The sequence below is a fragment of the Neophocaena asiaeorientalis genome, unplaced genomic scaffold, assembly GCF_003031525.2.
Source record: "Neophocaena asiaeorientalis asiaeorientalis breed wild unplaced genomic scaffold, Neophocaena_asiaeorientalis_V1.1 scaffold114, whole genome shotgun sequence".
NCBI classification, from domain to species: domain Eukaryota; kingdom Metazoa; phylum Chordata; class Mammalia; order Artiodactyla; family Phocoenidae; genus Neophocaena; species Neophocaena asiaeorientalis.
Genome location: NW_020173116.1, coordinates 3,141,758 through 3,157,411, shown reverse-complemented (window position 1 = coordinate 3,157,411; position 15,654 = coordinate 3,141,758). Strand labels below are relative to the sequence as shown.

General features: G+C 37.5%; 1 protein-coding gene across 3 annotated transcripts in view; it reads left to right on the top strand.

The window, feature by feature from the left end:
* IMMT (inner membrane mitochondrial protein) overlaps nt 1–15,654 on the top strand; it is a 48,394-nt gene that overhangs the window by 17,572 nt on the left and 15,168 nt on the right. For 2 of the 3 annotated variants that reach the window (XM_024743791.1, XM_024743789.1), the window contains exons 4-8: nt 3,193–3,304; nt 5,190–5,327; nt 6,328–6,435; nt 10,881–11,017; nt 15,157–15,260. In XM_024743791.1, the coding sequence (XP_024599559.1) occupies nt 3,193–3,304; nt 5,190–5,327; nt 6,328–6,435; nt 10,881–11,017; nt 15,157–15,260 (599 nt within the window). The remainder of the gene's footprint in view (nt 1–3,192; nt 3,305–5,189; nt 5,328–6,327; nt 6,436–10,880; nt 11,018–15,156; nt 15,261–15,654) is intronic. The other variant, XM_024743792.1, reaches the window with a different exon arrangement.

Below are 15,654 nucleotides of genomic sequence, written 5' to 3'. Positions count from 1 at the left end.
TCATTTCTGACCTTTATCACGTTGTATTTAAATTAGCCCTGTTCCTCTCCCCTGACACACAGCCTTTCCCACTTCCTCCCAGTCTCTCTTCCTAACATGATCTAGGCCATCCTTATATCAGTATCAGAGAATCTTCTAGAATAAGTGCTGTGATGTTTTCATGATATTTTCATCATATCACTTAATCAAGAACTTTGATTCCTATTGTTTTAAAGACAGAAGAGAGATTGTCTCATGTTCTGAATAAGGAAAGTGAAGCCCGGAGTGGTTAAATGTTAACCTAGGAGCTGGCTGTTGGTTCCTTTATTTCTGTAGTTATGACTTTTGCTGGTTCTTAGGTTGACATTTTAGTACCCTTGGCATTCTGGCTCTCATTTACATTTCCAGTCTTATCTCTGTATGGTCCTGCTCATAAATACTTAGTTTCATGCTTGTTTACCTTACAAATGTGCCTTGTGCTTTTCATTCATTCATTTACTCAAATGTCAATCAAGTGCTTATTATGTACCAGGCATTCTTCCAAGGTCCTTGGTAAACTAGAGAACTAAAGAGTGATCCTTTCCATATGTACAACTCTTCTCATGTTTGTCTTCTACTCAGAGTGACTTCCTTTCTTTTGTCTTTCAGTGTTCTCTTCAAGGCCTGCATCCTTCACTACACAGCTGAATTCCAATAGCAATTAATGTTTTTATTTTTTAATTTGTACCGTTTATTCAGCACTCTGTACTGTTGTGCTTTCTTACAAACTTGTTTCTTTTAGAAACTATGCATTTTATTTCATGGTAACCCTTTTAGTGTCAACATGGTTATTTATGCATAGACAGTAAATACTGAGAGAAGATAAACCTAAAATCTTTTTGATGGACATAGAATAAGACCTGTCTAAATGGTGACAAATGTTATGTTCCTGGATGGGATGTAATATAAAAATGTCATTTCTCTTAGATATATGCATTTCTCTCAAATCTCTCTTAAATATATATATATTTGAGAGAAATAATGTTTTTATGATGTGTGTGTATGTGTACATAAGTACACACACAGACATCTAATATGAATTCTAATTGATTTTTCCAGAGGGTGAAGAACCAGACAAGATGATTTTAAAGTTCATGTGGAGGAATAAGTAATGTATAAGACTAGTCAAGGACATTTTTAAAAAGTGTTGGGGTAGGGGGTCAGAGGTCACTTGCTTTTCCAGATACTGACTATTATAATCCTACTTTCATCAAACAATAAGGTTTTGACATAGGAATAAAAATTAGAGGAACAGTACAACGGAGTCTGGAAATAGATCATATTTATACACAAACACATACACACACATTTGTTGTGAGAAGTGTGAGTTGCCAGAACCTTATGTGAAAGTGGTAATATCTTAAAAATATACAAGCCCTCTGACCCAGCACTCCCTCTTCTGGCAGCTATCCTGCAGACATCACACTCTAGTGCTTTTCAGTTGTCTGTGGACAAGAATGCTTAACAAAAATCAGGAGACAACTTGAATGTCCATAAGTAGGGGAGTAATTGACCAAATTATGGGATTTGCCACTCCATTAGGATATACAATTAAATTAGGATATTATTCAACTAAAAAGAATTTCTTGATCAGAAGCAAATGTCCGTAATATGTTGTTAAATGAAAAAAAAGGTTACATGATAATTTGTGTAATATAAAATTAACTATTTTAGTTTGTTTAAAGAGATGAAAAATTGTACATATATACCTGAGCTCGTGGGTGGAAAGATAGATTTCAGGGCATTAGCAGTGGCTCCCTGAGAGTGCTGGAAGGAGCAATGAAGGGGCAAACTAAAACGATGTATCTTGATGTATGTTATTTTGCTTGTTATATAGTGAGCATGCGTTTCATGAGTTAAAAAATAACAAAATTTTAATAATAAGAAAATGGATATATTTCTGATTTCTGGTAGTGACAAAATCCAGAACCATTTCTATTTTGTTTGAGTAGACATCTTAGGGATACCTGAGTCCCATTGCCAAGTTCTGGCAAAAAGGGGGACAACATAGGTGGTGAATGAAAATATTTCTGTTACTCAGTAATTTTCTGTGGCACATCACCTGGCAGTCCTGTTAATGAGTGGTGCCTTAAACTTAAGGCAGGTGGTTATTGAGAAAGAGAAAAACAGGCATTACTCACAATTAGATCATATATCTTAGTGTGCAGTTACGGGAATCTTGGAGATTAAAGAGAAAAAAGATGAATTGTCATTTTTACTTAGAGCCTTCTAAAAAAACATTTGTTTTTAACTGAATTTATTTAGAAGACACCATAACTGGATTTAGAATGCGAATGGAAATAGCCTTCTCAGTGTTGTATATATAAAAGGAATGGTGTTTAAAGGGAAGGTCATATATCGTGTACTTTATTAGTTGCCCTAAGAGAAGTCTTTGTTACTATTAAAATATAGACTAGTCATTTGGAATGACATTTTTGGACTGCGTTTTTCTAGTACAATGGCTTCTCTTACTATGGTTAATAAAATACATTGTTTTGGCACATATATACAATGGAATATTACTCAGCCATAAAAAGAAACGAAATTGAATTATTTGTAGTGAGGTGGATGGACCTAGAGTCTGTCATACATGGTGAAGTAAGTCAGAAAGAGAGAAACAAATACCATATGCTAACACATATATATGGAATCTTAAAAAAAAAAATGGTTCTGATCAACCTAGGGGCAGGACAGGAATAAAGATGCAGACGTAGAGAATGGACTTGAGAACCCGGGGAGGGGGAAGGGTAAGCTGGGACGAAGTGAGAGAGTGGCATGGACATATATACACTAGCAAATGTAAAATAGATAGCTAGTGGGAAGCAGCTGCATAGCACAGGGAGATCAGCTCGGTGCTTTGTGACCATCTAGAGGGGTGGGATAGGGAGGGTGGGAGGGAGACGCAAGAGGGAGGAGATATGGGGATATATGTATATGCATAGCTGATTCACTTTGTCATACAGCGAAAACTAACACACCATTGTAAAGCAATTATACTCCAATAAAGAAGCTTAAAAAAATTAAAGAATAAAATACATTGTTGTAAATTGTTGATACCTTTATTATGTTAAAAGCCTGAAAAACTTGACTTTTAAAATGATACAAGTTACTTTGTGCTGCCTGTTTTTAAGAACACTGTCATATCTGAAATGTTAAATGTTTTTCATTTCCAAGATTGAGTCTGGTCCACTAAAAACCTCTAGTGTATCTGAGGCAATGAAAGAATCTAAACAGCCTGCTTCACAACTCCAAAAACAAAAGGGAGACACTTCAGCTTCAATGACAGGTACCTATATTTAGAATCATTCTTTTAAAATTATAGGTAAATGAATTGTTTTAATATATTTGTACCCATGGTCAAGAGGGGGGCCCGTCCCCATGAAGGACTCTTCCCTCACCTTGGGGAGGGAGTATTCTCACCTGTCATCTTGGCTCTCCTTTTAAGGGTTGAGTGGGATATGAAATTGGGCTTTATTGTGAACAGCTACTAAGTAATGGTAACAAGAATTGTCTTGCCTTCAGCACACTTATTTTTCTGTTTCTTTTTCCTTTTCTCTGACTCCTAGCTTTCCCTCTCTTTAGATTTTAAGATTTGTTCTCTTTCCACACCTCTTTTTTCTGCCTGTTCACCAGCTCTTTCTTCTCTCTTCTTTCTTAGTGATGAAGTGTCTTGATCTAGTTTTGATCTGCAGATTTTTTTCCCCTTGATGATTGTAATCCCACACTAATTTATAGCAGTGCCTAGTCCTAACCTGGTCTGCATGCATTTGAATTTATTATGTTTCTCCTTTCACTTCTGTCCTTGATTAAATCACCTGACTTTCACTCAGTAAATACTGAGTATCTACTGTGTGCCAAGCGCTGGGTGTCTTTTAGGCACTGAGGTTATAGCAGTGAACAAAACAGTAAAAACAAACACACAAATGCTGTGAAGATTCCTTAGTGGGATGAGGGGAGGGAAGTCGCATATAAACATACAAGTAAATTATGTATAGGATGTCGTAAGTGTGGGAGGGAATATTGCAATTTTAAATGGAGTGGGTAAGAAAAGTTTCCTCTGGAAGGTGTCATTTGGGCAGTGACTAGAAAGAGATGAGGGAATCAGTCATGTAAAGGGCTGGTGGGGAAGAGCATCCAGGCAGGATTAGCTAGTGCAAAGGCTCGGCGTATTCTAGCAAGGAGCAAATGAAACCAGGGTAGAGTAAGAGGAGAATAATAGCAATAGTAGAGAGGGAGCAGAAAGCCTATAGTGGCAGTCTTTGGAGGCCATCATAAGAGTTTTGTTTTCTAGTCTGAGTAAGATGGGAAGTTGTTGGGAGGATTATGAGCCGGGGTTGATAGCTGACTTTTTTTTTTTGATAGCTGACTTTTAATAAGATTACTGGCTATTGTGGAGAATAGATAAAGGAACCACGGACAGAGCAAGGAGACCAGTTAATGGGCCTTGTGATAATCCAACTTTAACTCTTAAATGGGACCTTCAGTTTATTTAAAATTTTTTTTCTCCATTTTGTTGCTCCCCACCCCACCATCTATTCCACCTTCAGAATTACTCATTTCTCTTCCATCAACACTTTTATTTATAATTTATAAGCTCTTGATTTTTCAACCTTCTTTTCTTTAAAAATATGTCTATGAAGTAATTTTTTTAACCGAGTCCTGTCCTTTACTCACTCACCATCTAAACTGTGAACTTGTCTTCGTGTTTAAAATTGCCATCCTGTTCTTGCCCACACCTCTTTCACCTCTGCCACTCTTCGGAGCAATTAAAAAGTAGTTTTTGGTTACTTTCTTTTATCTACCTTCTTCATTACAGGCTCTTTTCTCATTTGTTGTTATTTTTCCATGTTATGTAAATCTTACGTCCCCTTCTCATGTCAAGATTTAGTACCATTTAGTACTGTTATTAGAAGGCTTGCCTGAGAATAATGGTTAAAATGCAGGTGGATGCTGACCAGACTGTCTTCTCTTGTGCTTTCCCAGCCATTGCTCATTGTGTGTGGGTTTGTGCAGTGGACAGCGCCCCTGACTGTGTGTTTGAGTAGTGGCAGCACATGTGTTTGTGTCTTTAAGGAGTCAGATGTGAAGTGGGAGGTAGTAGTAGTGGATTCCTATGTGTTTCTCTGTTAACCCAGCAAACGGTAAATACCGTGTGTAACATATATTTATAGCACCTACAGAGGCAGCTCAAATTATTTCTGCGGCAGGTGACACACTGTCCGTCCCAGCGCCTTTGGTTCAGCATGAGGAATCTACAGAAACTGATCACCCTGAAACTGGTGAAGGAGAACCCAAGCCTGCAACTTCAGGTAGTTAAATTATCTGTATTTGTGGTTATGTAAATAATATGCTCATCAGAACTATGCAACGTCTAGGCATTCCCTGAATTTCAAAGGCTGAATAAATCTTTGAAAACAAAGGGTTTAAGAGCTGACCCTTTATTTATTTATTTATTTTTAACATCTTTATTGGGGTATAATTGCTTTACAATGGTGTGTTAGTTTCTGCTTTATAACAAAGTGAATCAGTTATACATATACATATGTTCCCATATCTCTTCCCTCTTGCGTCTCCCTCCCTCCCACCCTCCCTATCCCACCCCTCCAGGCGGTCACAAAGCACTGAGCTGATCTCCCTGTGCTATGCGGCAGCTTCCCACTAGCTAGCTATGTTACGTTTGTTAGTGTATATATGTCCATGCCTCTCTCGCGCTTTGTCACAGCTCACCCTTCCCCCTCCCCATATCCTCAAGTCCGTTCTCCAGTAGGTCTGTGTCTTTATTTCTGTCTTACCCTTAGGCTCTTCATGACGTTTTTTTTTTTTTTCTTAAATTCCATATATATGTGTTAGCATACGGTATTTGTCTTTCTCTTTCTGACTTACTTCACTCCGTATGACAGACTCTAGGTCCATCCACCTCACTACAAATAACTCAATTACATTTCCTTTTATGGCTGAGTAATATTCCATTGTATATATGTGCCACATCTTCTTTATCCATTCATCCGATGATGGGCGCTTAGGTTGTCTCCATCTCCGGGCTATCGTAAATAGAGCTGCAATGAACATTTTGGTACATGACGCTTTTTGAATTATGGTTTTCTCAGGGTATATGCCCAGTAGTGGGATTGCTGAGAGCTGACCCTTTATTTCTTCATGTTGGAATCATTGAGTGATGATGTGGTTTTAGAATCTTTTATCACAAAAAAGCCCTCAAGTTGATGCATCTGGCAAGCACAAATGATGGTGTTTTTATGTCCCCATTAGCTGTTGAAATTCTGTGCTGAAATTTGATTGCCTTTCATTTAGTTTTACTGCAAGAGGAAGCATCCTCAACTTCTGTAAGGGAGCGGCCACCTGAAGAAGTTGCAGCTCGGCTTGCGCAACAGGAGAAGCAAGAACAAGTTAAGATTGAGTGTATGTAAACCTGACGCTTCTTAAGCACTTGGGTCATCTCTCTCGGTTGCTCTCTTCTTTAGCTGTCACACAAGTTTCTCATCCGTCAGCTCTTTGTGGTTTCTTTAGTGGTGTTGCTCTGTTCACCATCTTTATTTCATCATTTGTGTTCTTTCCATCTAAACTGTTACCCAGGTGACAAGGGCTATTCTAATACACGTAAGTTCAAGTGATTCACGTACTTTGTCCTTTTGTTTTTATCATGGTTAGTGCTGAAGATTCTTTATACTCTGCGGAACACAAATTATTTATGTTTTGGCCACTTGCCTAAGCGTCTTCTAACTGTTACACTAATGCATTTATTTGTGCAGGTTGGAATGGCTCCTACTCTGGTTTATTACCTGGCCTCTGGACTCAGTCTGGCCGCCCCCTTATCTGACTCTATTGGGGGATGGAATGTTCCACACATTGCTAGTTTCCACCTAACCGAAGCATATTCCTTTTTAAGTTTCAGTTTTACATTAGGTTTTTTGATGGCTTAAAGAAAGATGTTAGTGGGACTTCCTGGCGGTCCAGTGGTTAGGACTCTGCGCCAAGGGCCCAGGTGTGATCCCTGGTCGGGGAACTAAGAGCCCGCCTGCCACAGGGCCAAATAAAACACAGATATTAGTTACCTAAAAATGTATTTTCCTGTCTTAAACGAGGTACCTGGAACATAATTTATGGTACTGTGCTACAATATATTGATGTCCCTGGAGGTAGTGTGCATGTAGCTTTTTGCTGGACCAAGAGGTGTTAGTTTTAAATTCTTAGGACAGCTGTTTATAGTTTTTCGGGTTTTTTGTTTTTTGTCTCCATCACATTTTTCTGTTTTTTTTTTTTTTTTGTCTTGAGTGGTTCTTGTTTTCCTTCAACTTGCTGGCTCTGTCCTACTCCTAGGAGGCAAGTTTGTTAGAATTGTGTACAGAGTAGAAGGGCCAGAATGAGCACAGATGTAGGGCATTCGTTTGATTACTTGGATTTGGTGTTTGGTCTTAGCTGTGTGGGTTTATTTTGGGGTGCTTTATTCTGTTCCATTGATCCATATGTCTCTTTTTCTTTCAGTACCACACTGTTTTGATTACTGAGCTTTGTAGTGTTGCCTGAAGTCTGGGAGGGATATCTTTCCAACTTTGTTCTTTTTCCTCAGGATTGTTTTGGCAATTCTGGGTCTTTTCTGGTTCCATATAAATTTTAGGATTATTTGTTGTAGTTCTGTGAATAATGTCATGGGTATTTTGGTAGGGATTGCATTAAATCTGTAGATTGCTTTGAGTACTGTGGACATTTTAACAATATTAATTCTTCGAGTCTAAGAACATAGGATATCTTTCCATTTCTTAGAATCATCTTCAGTTTCCTTTATCAGTGTATCGGTCTTTCACCTCCTTGGTTAGGTTTATCTGTAGGTATTTTATTTTATTTTTTTGGTGTGACTTTAAGTGGGAATTGTTTCTTTACTTTCTCTCTGATGTTTCATTGTTAGTGTAAAGAAATGCAACAGATTTCTTTATATTAATCTTGTATCCTGTCACCTTGCTGAATTCATTTATCAGTTCTACTAGTTTTTGTGTGGAATCTTTAGGGTTTTCTATATAGAGTGTCATGTCATCTGCATATAATGACAGTTTTACCTCTTCGTTTCCAATTTGGATCCTTTTTATTTCTTTTTCTTGTCTGATTCCTGTGGCTAGGACTATCCAGTACTATGTTGAATAGAACTGGTGAGAGTGGGCATCCTTGTCTTGTTCCACAATTTAGTGGGAAGGCTTTCAGCTTTTCACTGTTGAGTATTATATTGGCTGTGGGTTTGCCATAAATGGCTTTTATTATTATGTTCTCCCACACTGGTGAGAGTTTTTATCATGAAGGGGTGTCGAATTTTATCAAATGCTTTTTCTGCATCTATCGAGATGATCATGTGGTTTTGTCGCTGTGGTGTATCACAGTGATAGATTTGCATATGTTGAACCATCCTTGTGACCCTGGAATGACTCCAACTTGATCATGGTATATGATCCTTTTTATATGTTGTTGTATTCAGTTTGGTAATATTTTGTTGACGATTTTGACATCTCCATTCATCAAAGATATTGGCCTGTAATTTTCCTTTTTTTTTTTGTAGTGTATTTGTCTGGTTTTGGTATCAGGGTGATATTGGCTTATAGATTGGCCTTGGGAGTGTTCCCTCCTCTTCAGTCTTTTGGAAGAATTTGAGAAGGATAGGTATAAGTTCTTTGTATATTGTTGTAGAATTCCCCATTGAAGCCATCTGATCCTGGATTTTTGTTTGCAGGGAATTTTTTTAAAGTATAGATTCTATTTCACTTCTAGTGATTGGTCTGTACAAATTATGTTTCTTCTTGATTCAGTTTTGGCAGGCTGTATGTTTCTAGAAACTTGTCCATTTCTTCAAGGTTGTCCACTTTGTTGGCATATAACTGTTCATAGTATTTTCTTCTTAATGATTTCTTTTGTATTTCTGTGGCATTAGATGTTATTTCTCCTCTTTCATTTCTTATTTTGTTTATTTGGGTCCTCTCTTCTTCTTGGTGAGCCTGGATAGAGGTTTGTCGATTTTGTTTACACTTTTAAAAAACCAGCTCCTGCTTTGATTTTTTTTCTATTTTTTTAATCTCTGTGTTATTTATTTCATCTCTAATCTTTATTATATCCTTCCTCCTGCTGAATTTAGGTTTTGTTCTTCTTTTTCTAATTCTTTTAGGTGGTAGGTTAGGTTATTTATTTGAGTTTTATTTATTTGTTTTAGAGGAAGGCCTTTATTGCTATGAATGTCCCTCTTAGGACTGCTTTTGTTGCCTCCCATAGATTTTTGTATGGTTGTGTTTTCATTGTTGTTTGTCTTGAGGTATTTTTTGATTTCTCTTTGATTTCCTTGTTGACCTATTATTGTTTTTTTAGTAGCATGTTGTTTAGTCCCTATGTAATAGGTTTTTCCTCGTTTTTCTTTCTGTGGTTGATTTCTAGTTTCATGCCTTTATGGTCGGAAAAGATGCTTGAAATAATTACTATCTTTAATTACTTATCCTCAATTTCTTGGGCTTGTTTTGTGTCCTAGTATGTGGTCTGTCCTAGAGAATGTTCCATGCACGCTTGAAAAAAATGTGTATTCTGGTTTTTTGGATGTAGTGTCGCTGTAGATAGCAATTAAGTCTAACTGTTTTATGGTGTCATTTGGGATCTCTTTTGCCTTGTTGATGTTTTGTCTGAAAGATCTGTCTGTTGATGTCAGTCTCCTACTATTAATGTATTCCCATCAGTTTCTCCCTTTATGTCTGTTAGTATTTGTTTTATGTGTTTAGGTGCTCCTATATTGAGTGCACATAAGTTAATGAGTGTAATAGCCTCTTCTTGTATGGATCCTTTTATCATTATATAGTGTCCATCTTTGTCTTTCTTCTTTGTCTTTCTCCATGGCCTTTATTTTAAAATGTATTTTTTCTGGTCTGAGTATTGCTGCCCCTGCTTTTTTATTGCTTCCATTTGCATGAAATATCTTTTTCCATCCCCTCACTTTCAGTCTGTGTGTGTCTTTCACCCTAATGTGGGTCTTCTGTAGGCAGCATATTGTAGGTTCTTGTTTTATTATCTAATCTGCCACTCTGTGTCTTTTGATTGGAGCATTTAGTCTATTGACATTTAAGGTAATTATTGATAGGCATGTATTTCTTGCCATTTAAAGTCTTGTCATCCAGTTAATGTCTTCTTTGTTCCTTTCTTCTTCTTTTTGTTCTTCCTTTTGGGGTTTGATGGTTTTCATTTGTATTATGCTTGAATTCCTTTCTTTTCGGTTTTTGTGAATCTGTAGCGTGTTTTGATTTGTGGTTACCCTTGTTTTCAAGTGTGTTAACCCGTTGCTATATCTGCTTGCTTTAGACTGGTAGTCATATAAGCTCAAACACATTGTAAAAGATCTACATTTTCTTATTCCCCTCCTCCACATTTTGTGATTTTGATGTCCTATTTTATATCTTCATGTTTATCCTTTTGCTGTTCACTGTAGTTATAATCGCTTTCACACAATTTTTCTGATTGTTTCTTAAACTATATGCTGGCTTATTTAAGTGATCTTCAATCTTTTTGTATATTTGCCTTTCCTATTGCGATTTTCCCTTTCACACAGAAAACCCAAAACATGTTTTATTTTGAAAAAATTCAGATATACATAAAAGTAAAAATAGTGTAATGAACCCACATAGATTCACCATCTGGATTCAGTAATTATTAATATTTTATCATACTTTTAAGTGAAATTTTGATTCGCTAAATCTGTATTTTGTTTGTTTTGAGGGGGAAATGCAGTGTAGGACTCAACAGGTGAAGAGGGAAAGATTAAAGTCATTTGGCAGGAGGGATCTAGTTTTTAACTTTTTTTTTTTTTTTTTTTTTTTAATTTTTAACTTCAGCACTAGCGAAGAGCTTAGAAGATGCTCTGAGCCAGACTGCTTGCGTTACTCAGCAGGCTATTGTGGCTCAGAATGCTGCGGTCCAGGCTGTCACTGCCCACGCCAACGTACTGAAAACAGCCATGGACGATTCTGAGGTGGGCCGAAGAACGTTAGACACGATTTCTTCCTTCTAAGTTGGGCTTTCTCTCACTAAGTGAAAACGAACTAGAATGATTGTCTTTTTAGAAAAACAAACAAAAATGAGAAAAAAAATTTCAGGTGTTCTTTTTAATGAATTTTATAAATGGTGCTTTATCTCACAATGGTGATATGATATAAGAACTAGTTCAGATGTGCTTTCATATCTTAATAGTGCTTGAATGTATTTGTTGTTTGCCTATTTTCTTTTGCTTTAAAATCGCCATTTCTTAAAATAAACTTTTTTGTGTGAGATACTTTTAGATTGACACACAGTTAAAAGAATAATACAGAGATCCCAGGTACCCCAAAACACCAGCTACTTTAAATGCTTATATGTTGATTATTTAACTTACATTGGACACTTCACAGAATAAAGTAATTACACTAATTAAAATGTAATACTGGGACTTGGGGCTTCCCTGGTGGCGCAGTAGTTAAGAACCCGCCTGCTAGCGCAGGAGACCCGGGTTCGAGCCCTGGTCCGGGAAGATCCCACATGCCATGGAGCAGCTAAGCCCATGCGCAACAACTACTGAGCCTGCACTCTAGAGCCCGTGAGCCACAACTACTGAAACCCATCTGCCTAGAGCCCGTGCTCCCAACGAAAGAATCCACCACAGCGAGAAGCCCGCATACCACAACAAAGAGTAGCCCCCACTCGCCGCAACTAGAGAAAGACTGTGCACAGCAGCGAAGGCCCAGTACAGCCAAAAATAAATAGATAAATATATTTTAAAAAATGTAATACTGGGACTCAATAAATTTCCTTTATAATTACATTCAGTTATTCAGTATATAAAAATGTATCTTGACACCAAGTCATTTAAAGAATAAAATGAAATAGAGAACCTATAGATCTCAGGAATCAGGATCATGCATGATCCGTAAAGTTACTTTGCCACCATGACTGTGGTTTTTAAAAAATTTGAATACACTTCCGATTGCTTTAGTTGTATGTACGTGCATCACAAAGGAGTTAAATTAGACCTCTGATGCAAACAGTCAAGAAACTACAACCTTTGAAAAATTAAAAGAAAATTCTGTTTTGTTCAAAGTCCACGAGAAAAATTTAAATCTTAGTCAGAGTTCAGTCAGGAAAGTAGAAACCACACAGGAAATATTTACTATTGCTGGTTATACACATGTATGGAGAAGGCTGGAAGTTGCATGATATCAGGAAGTTGAGTTCAAACCCAAGTAGGTTCTTTCAGAAGGACAGTGATTAGAAGCTTTAGATGTCCATGGTACTGCTTTGGTGGAGGTCTGCATAAGAGGGTATTTCCTCTTCCCACTGAACACATAACGTAGTGCACGTGGATTAGACAGTATGAGATCGTTTACAATAAAGATGTTACAACTAAAGGATACTTTATAGTAGCACAGTTAACCAGATTAGGGAATATTAGCTGGTGTTAACAAAATAATCAGAAAAACGTATTGAACACAAGTTTTGAAGTGTTAAAAATTGATCCCAACTCTGTTTCTTGTAGTAAAAGAAGCTGTAGGTGCACATGGGCTTGTTCTATAATATATACTGAGTTAATTTCTCAAAGCATTGTTTGTAAACAGTTGGACCAGGCTTGATCGTAGGGGAATCCGATGTCTGTTTTACAGGACAGCTTATCCTTGGACCTCTATAAACAGGAATACCTTTAACAGAGGGAGACACATTTTGGCCCCCAGATATGTCATTGACATTTACATGATTCATGAGTCTGTTTGGGTTAGTTATGAAGAGTTATCTTAATACAATACCAGGGTCTTGTAACAGCATATGATAAAGTCTTGGAAAATTTTTTATACAGGATACTGATATGGCCCAAACCAGCAACATTTTTTGATGTATTTTATTTTGCAAGATGGCTAAAGTGGCAGTTCACTGAATCTTCAACTAGATTATCCACACCATGAAATTAATTGGTTTTGTCACTTTGCAACAATCTATGTAGAACATAAAAATTAGAAAAGTGAGATACAAAGATAGAAAAGAAGTACCAAGTATTTCTTCTAAAAGCAGGGGTTCTTAATCTAGAGTTGGGTCTGTGGATAGAATTCAGGGGCTCGCTGAACTTGGATGGAAAACATCTTTATTTTCCCTAGCCTCAAAAGCTTTTCTTCAATTACGAATAGTGACAACAAAAGCGGTAGTGTTAGTGTAGTAGTATCCATAACTTTATTACCAAGAGAAAGCATAGGTATTTTCATATTACATTATGGTACTTGCAGATCTCTTGAAATATCATTTATGCCCATCACTACTTCTGGATTAGGGTATTTATTAGTTCTACTACTAGATCTTGGTTTCTATTTCATAAAATTAAAAAAATGTTTATTTTATGACCATATTTCAAGGTAATTGGGCTTCTCTGCAATCTAATAGTTTCATTTTAAGAATTTAAAAATGTTACCCCGAGAGGCTTCCTCAGACTGCCACAGTGGTCCGGTGGCAGGGTTAATCCTGCCTTAAGGAACTTGGTTGTTTAAACTTTCCATTGATAATGGATGTACCTTTAAAATTGAGATCACACTAGATGTCAGTAGGAACATAATGTGGAGAATTGCTTGTGAATGACCCAAACCAGAGGCATTACTTTTTTGCTGAGCCCTATTCCCCTTAAAGTAGCAGGCTTAGGGCCGCAGAGGCAAAACCACTTCTGTTTCTAACAAGGGAAGATACGGGTTGGGCATCCAAGACCCAGGACACCGCACTGAGATTGCACTCATGTTTTAGGTGTGCAGCAGCCCCTGTAGTGGCCCTCTTTGGGCGACTTGAAATATAATTATTGAACCAATTCAGTCGTTTTTTTCTTTGATAAAAAATATTTCATTCTTTGGTAATTTAGTATGTTCCTATTCCTCTCTAAGGTCCTAGCATAGTATATAGTTACCCCTCAGTATCTGCAGGGGATTGATTTCAGGACCCGCCACGGATACCAGAATTCACGGATGCTCAAATCCCGTAGTTGGCCCTCCTGCATCTGTGGATTGAGCCAACTGCAGATTGTGTAGTACTGTGTTGAAAGAAATCTTTGTGTAAGCGGACCCATGCAGTTTAAACCTGTGTTGTTAAAAGGTCAACTGTACTTTGAAGAGAAGCCATAAGGTGGTTTTTGCTTCATATCTACACATAATATACCACTTTAAACTGTATGTACTTGGCAAAAGAAAAGGGAGGGGAAAATGTCATTTAAAATAGTTAATAACTAATTTTAAAAATAGTTTTAAAGAGTTGAAACAGTTCCAAATAACATTCTGCTCATTGTTTATATGATGCAAAGTGAGAGGGGGATGCAAGCTGGACTCGCCCACGCCACGCCTTCAGTGACCGGCTTTCTTGCGCCTCTCTTGTGTGAGCTTCTTGCTGCACTGGGTGTGATTATGGTGTTAGAGGTGGTTTTTGTTTTTGGTATGATGTATCCCCTAAGTATTAGCCAGCTCTGCTCAGTTGAAGAAGTGGCAGTCAGTTCCAGTGCTGGAGCAAAACATGTTAGACCTGCCTAAGGGATTTGCAAGGGAGATATATATATAAAGATAAAATTCACATTCTGTAGAAGTCAGGTCAGGGTGGAGTGGGGTTCTTGACAGTAGTTGATTTTCTCCTTAAAAATTATGGAGGGTCATTCTTTAGGGTAATGTTTTTGGAGGAGTAAGGACCCTACAAATGGGTAAACTTTCTACTTATTCTTGCTGTGATTTCAGTAGACCTGCAAATAAGAAAAGTTTAAGCACCGGTGCTTCATTGAAGAATGATTTAATCAACAGACAATTCATGACAAGTTATTGTTCTTACTAATCTTTTCTGCTTCATATCTCCTTTTGAGACTCTGATAAAAAAATATCATGTCTCCTTAGAGAATGCTTGTTTGCTGGAGCACAGTCTTTTACAGTTTTGGCGCGGGTGGTTGACGGGAGACGGTTCATGGATTTCTTTGAGCCTGTCCGTGAACATTAGATTAAGAGTTCCTCTTCCGGAGAAACAGTGTATATAACTTTTTACCTTTGACTTTTATGTCACTGCTTTCTGCACTTAGTCATGTTATTGTGACAGTAATAGCAGTTGTTCGTGTTTATGTAATTAAAACTTTTTGTTTAGATTGCAGGTGACAAGAAGTCAGCTCAGTGGCGCACAGTGGAGGGTGCATTGAAGGAACGCAGAAAGGCAGTAGATGAGGCTGCCGATGCCCTTCTCAAAGCCAAGTAATTACTCATGGACTTTAACAAGTAATTAGGGCCTCCTGGTGGCTTTCTTTGTACTGTCTGCATAGGAAGAGGAGGCAGAGAAACCCTTCCCTCCCCTCTCCGCCTGTACTGTATTGGTGATAGGAGCACGGAAGCTTAAAAGGGAGAGAGGGAATAAAATATTGATACGTAACCCAGCCAAAATAAACTCGGCAGAAGCCTATATAAAAGATCTTGTATAAAAATCAAGTTTTTCTTTGGGTTATTATTGAGGTGATATGTGTTCTACAGATTTACTGAGGCTCTGCCATCATTTCAAGATGTTTCTGGGATGTCTTGAGCAATTTTATCAGAAATTAAAGAGTATGTCACAGTCTCTTTGCCTTAACTACCAAAGTAGTTAGCGTATAAT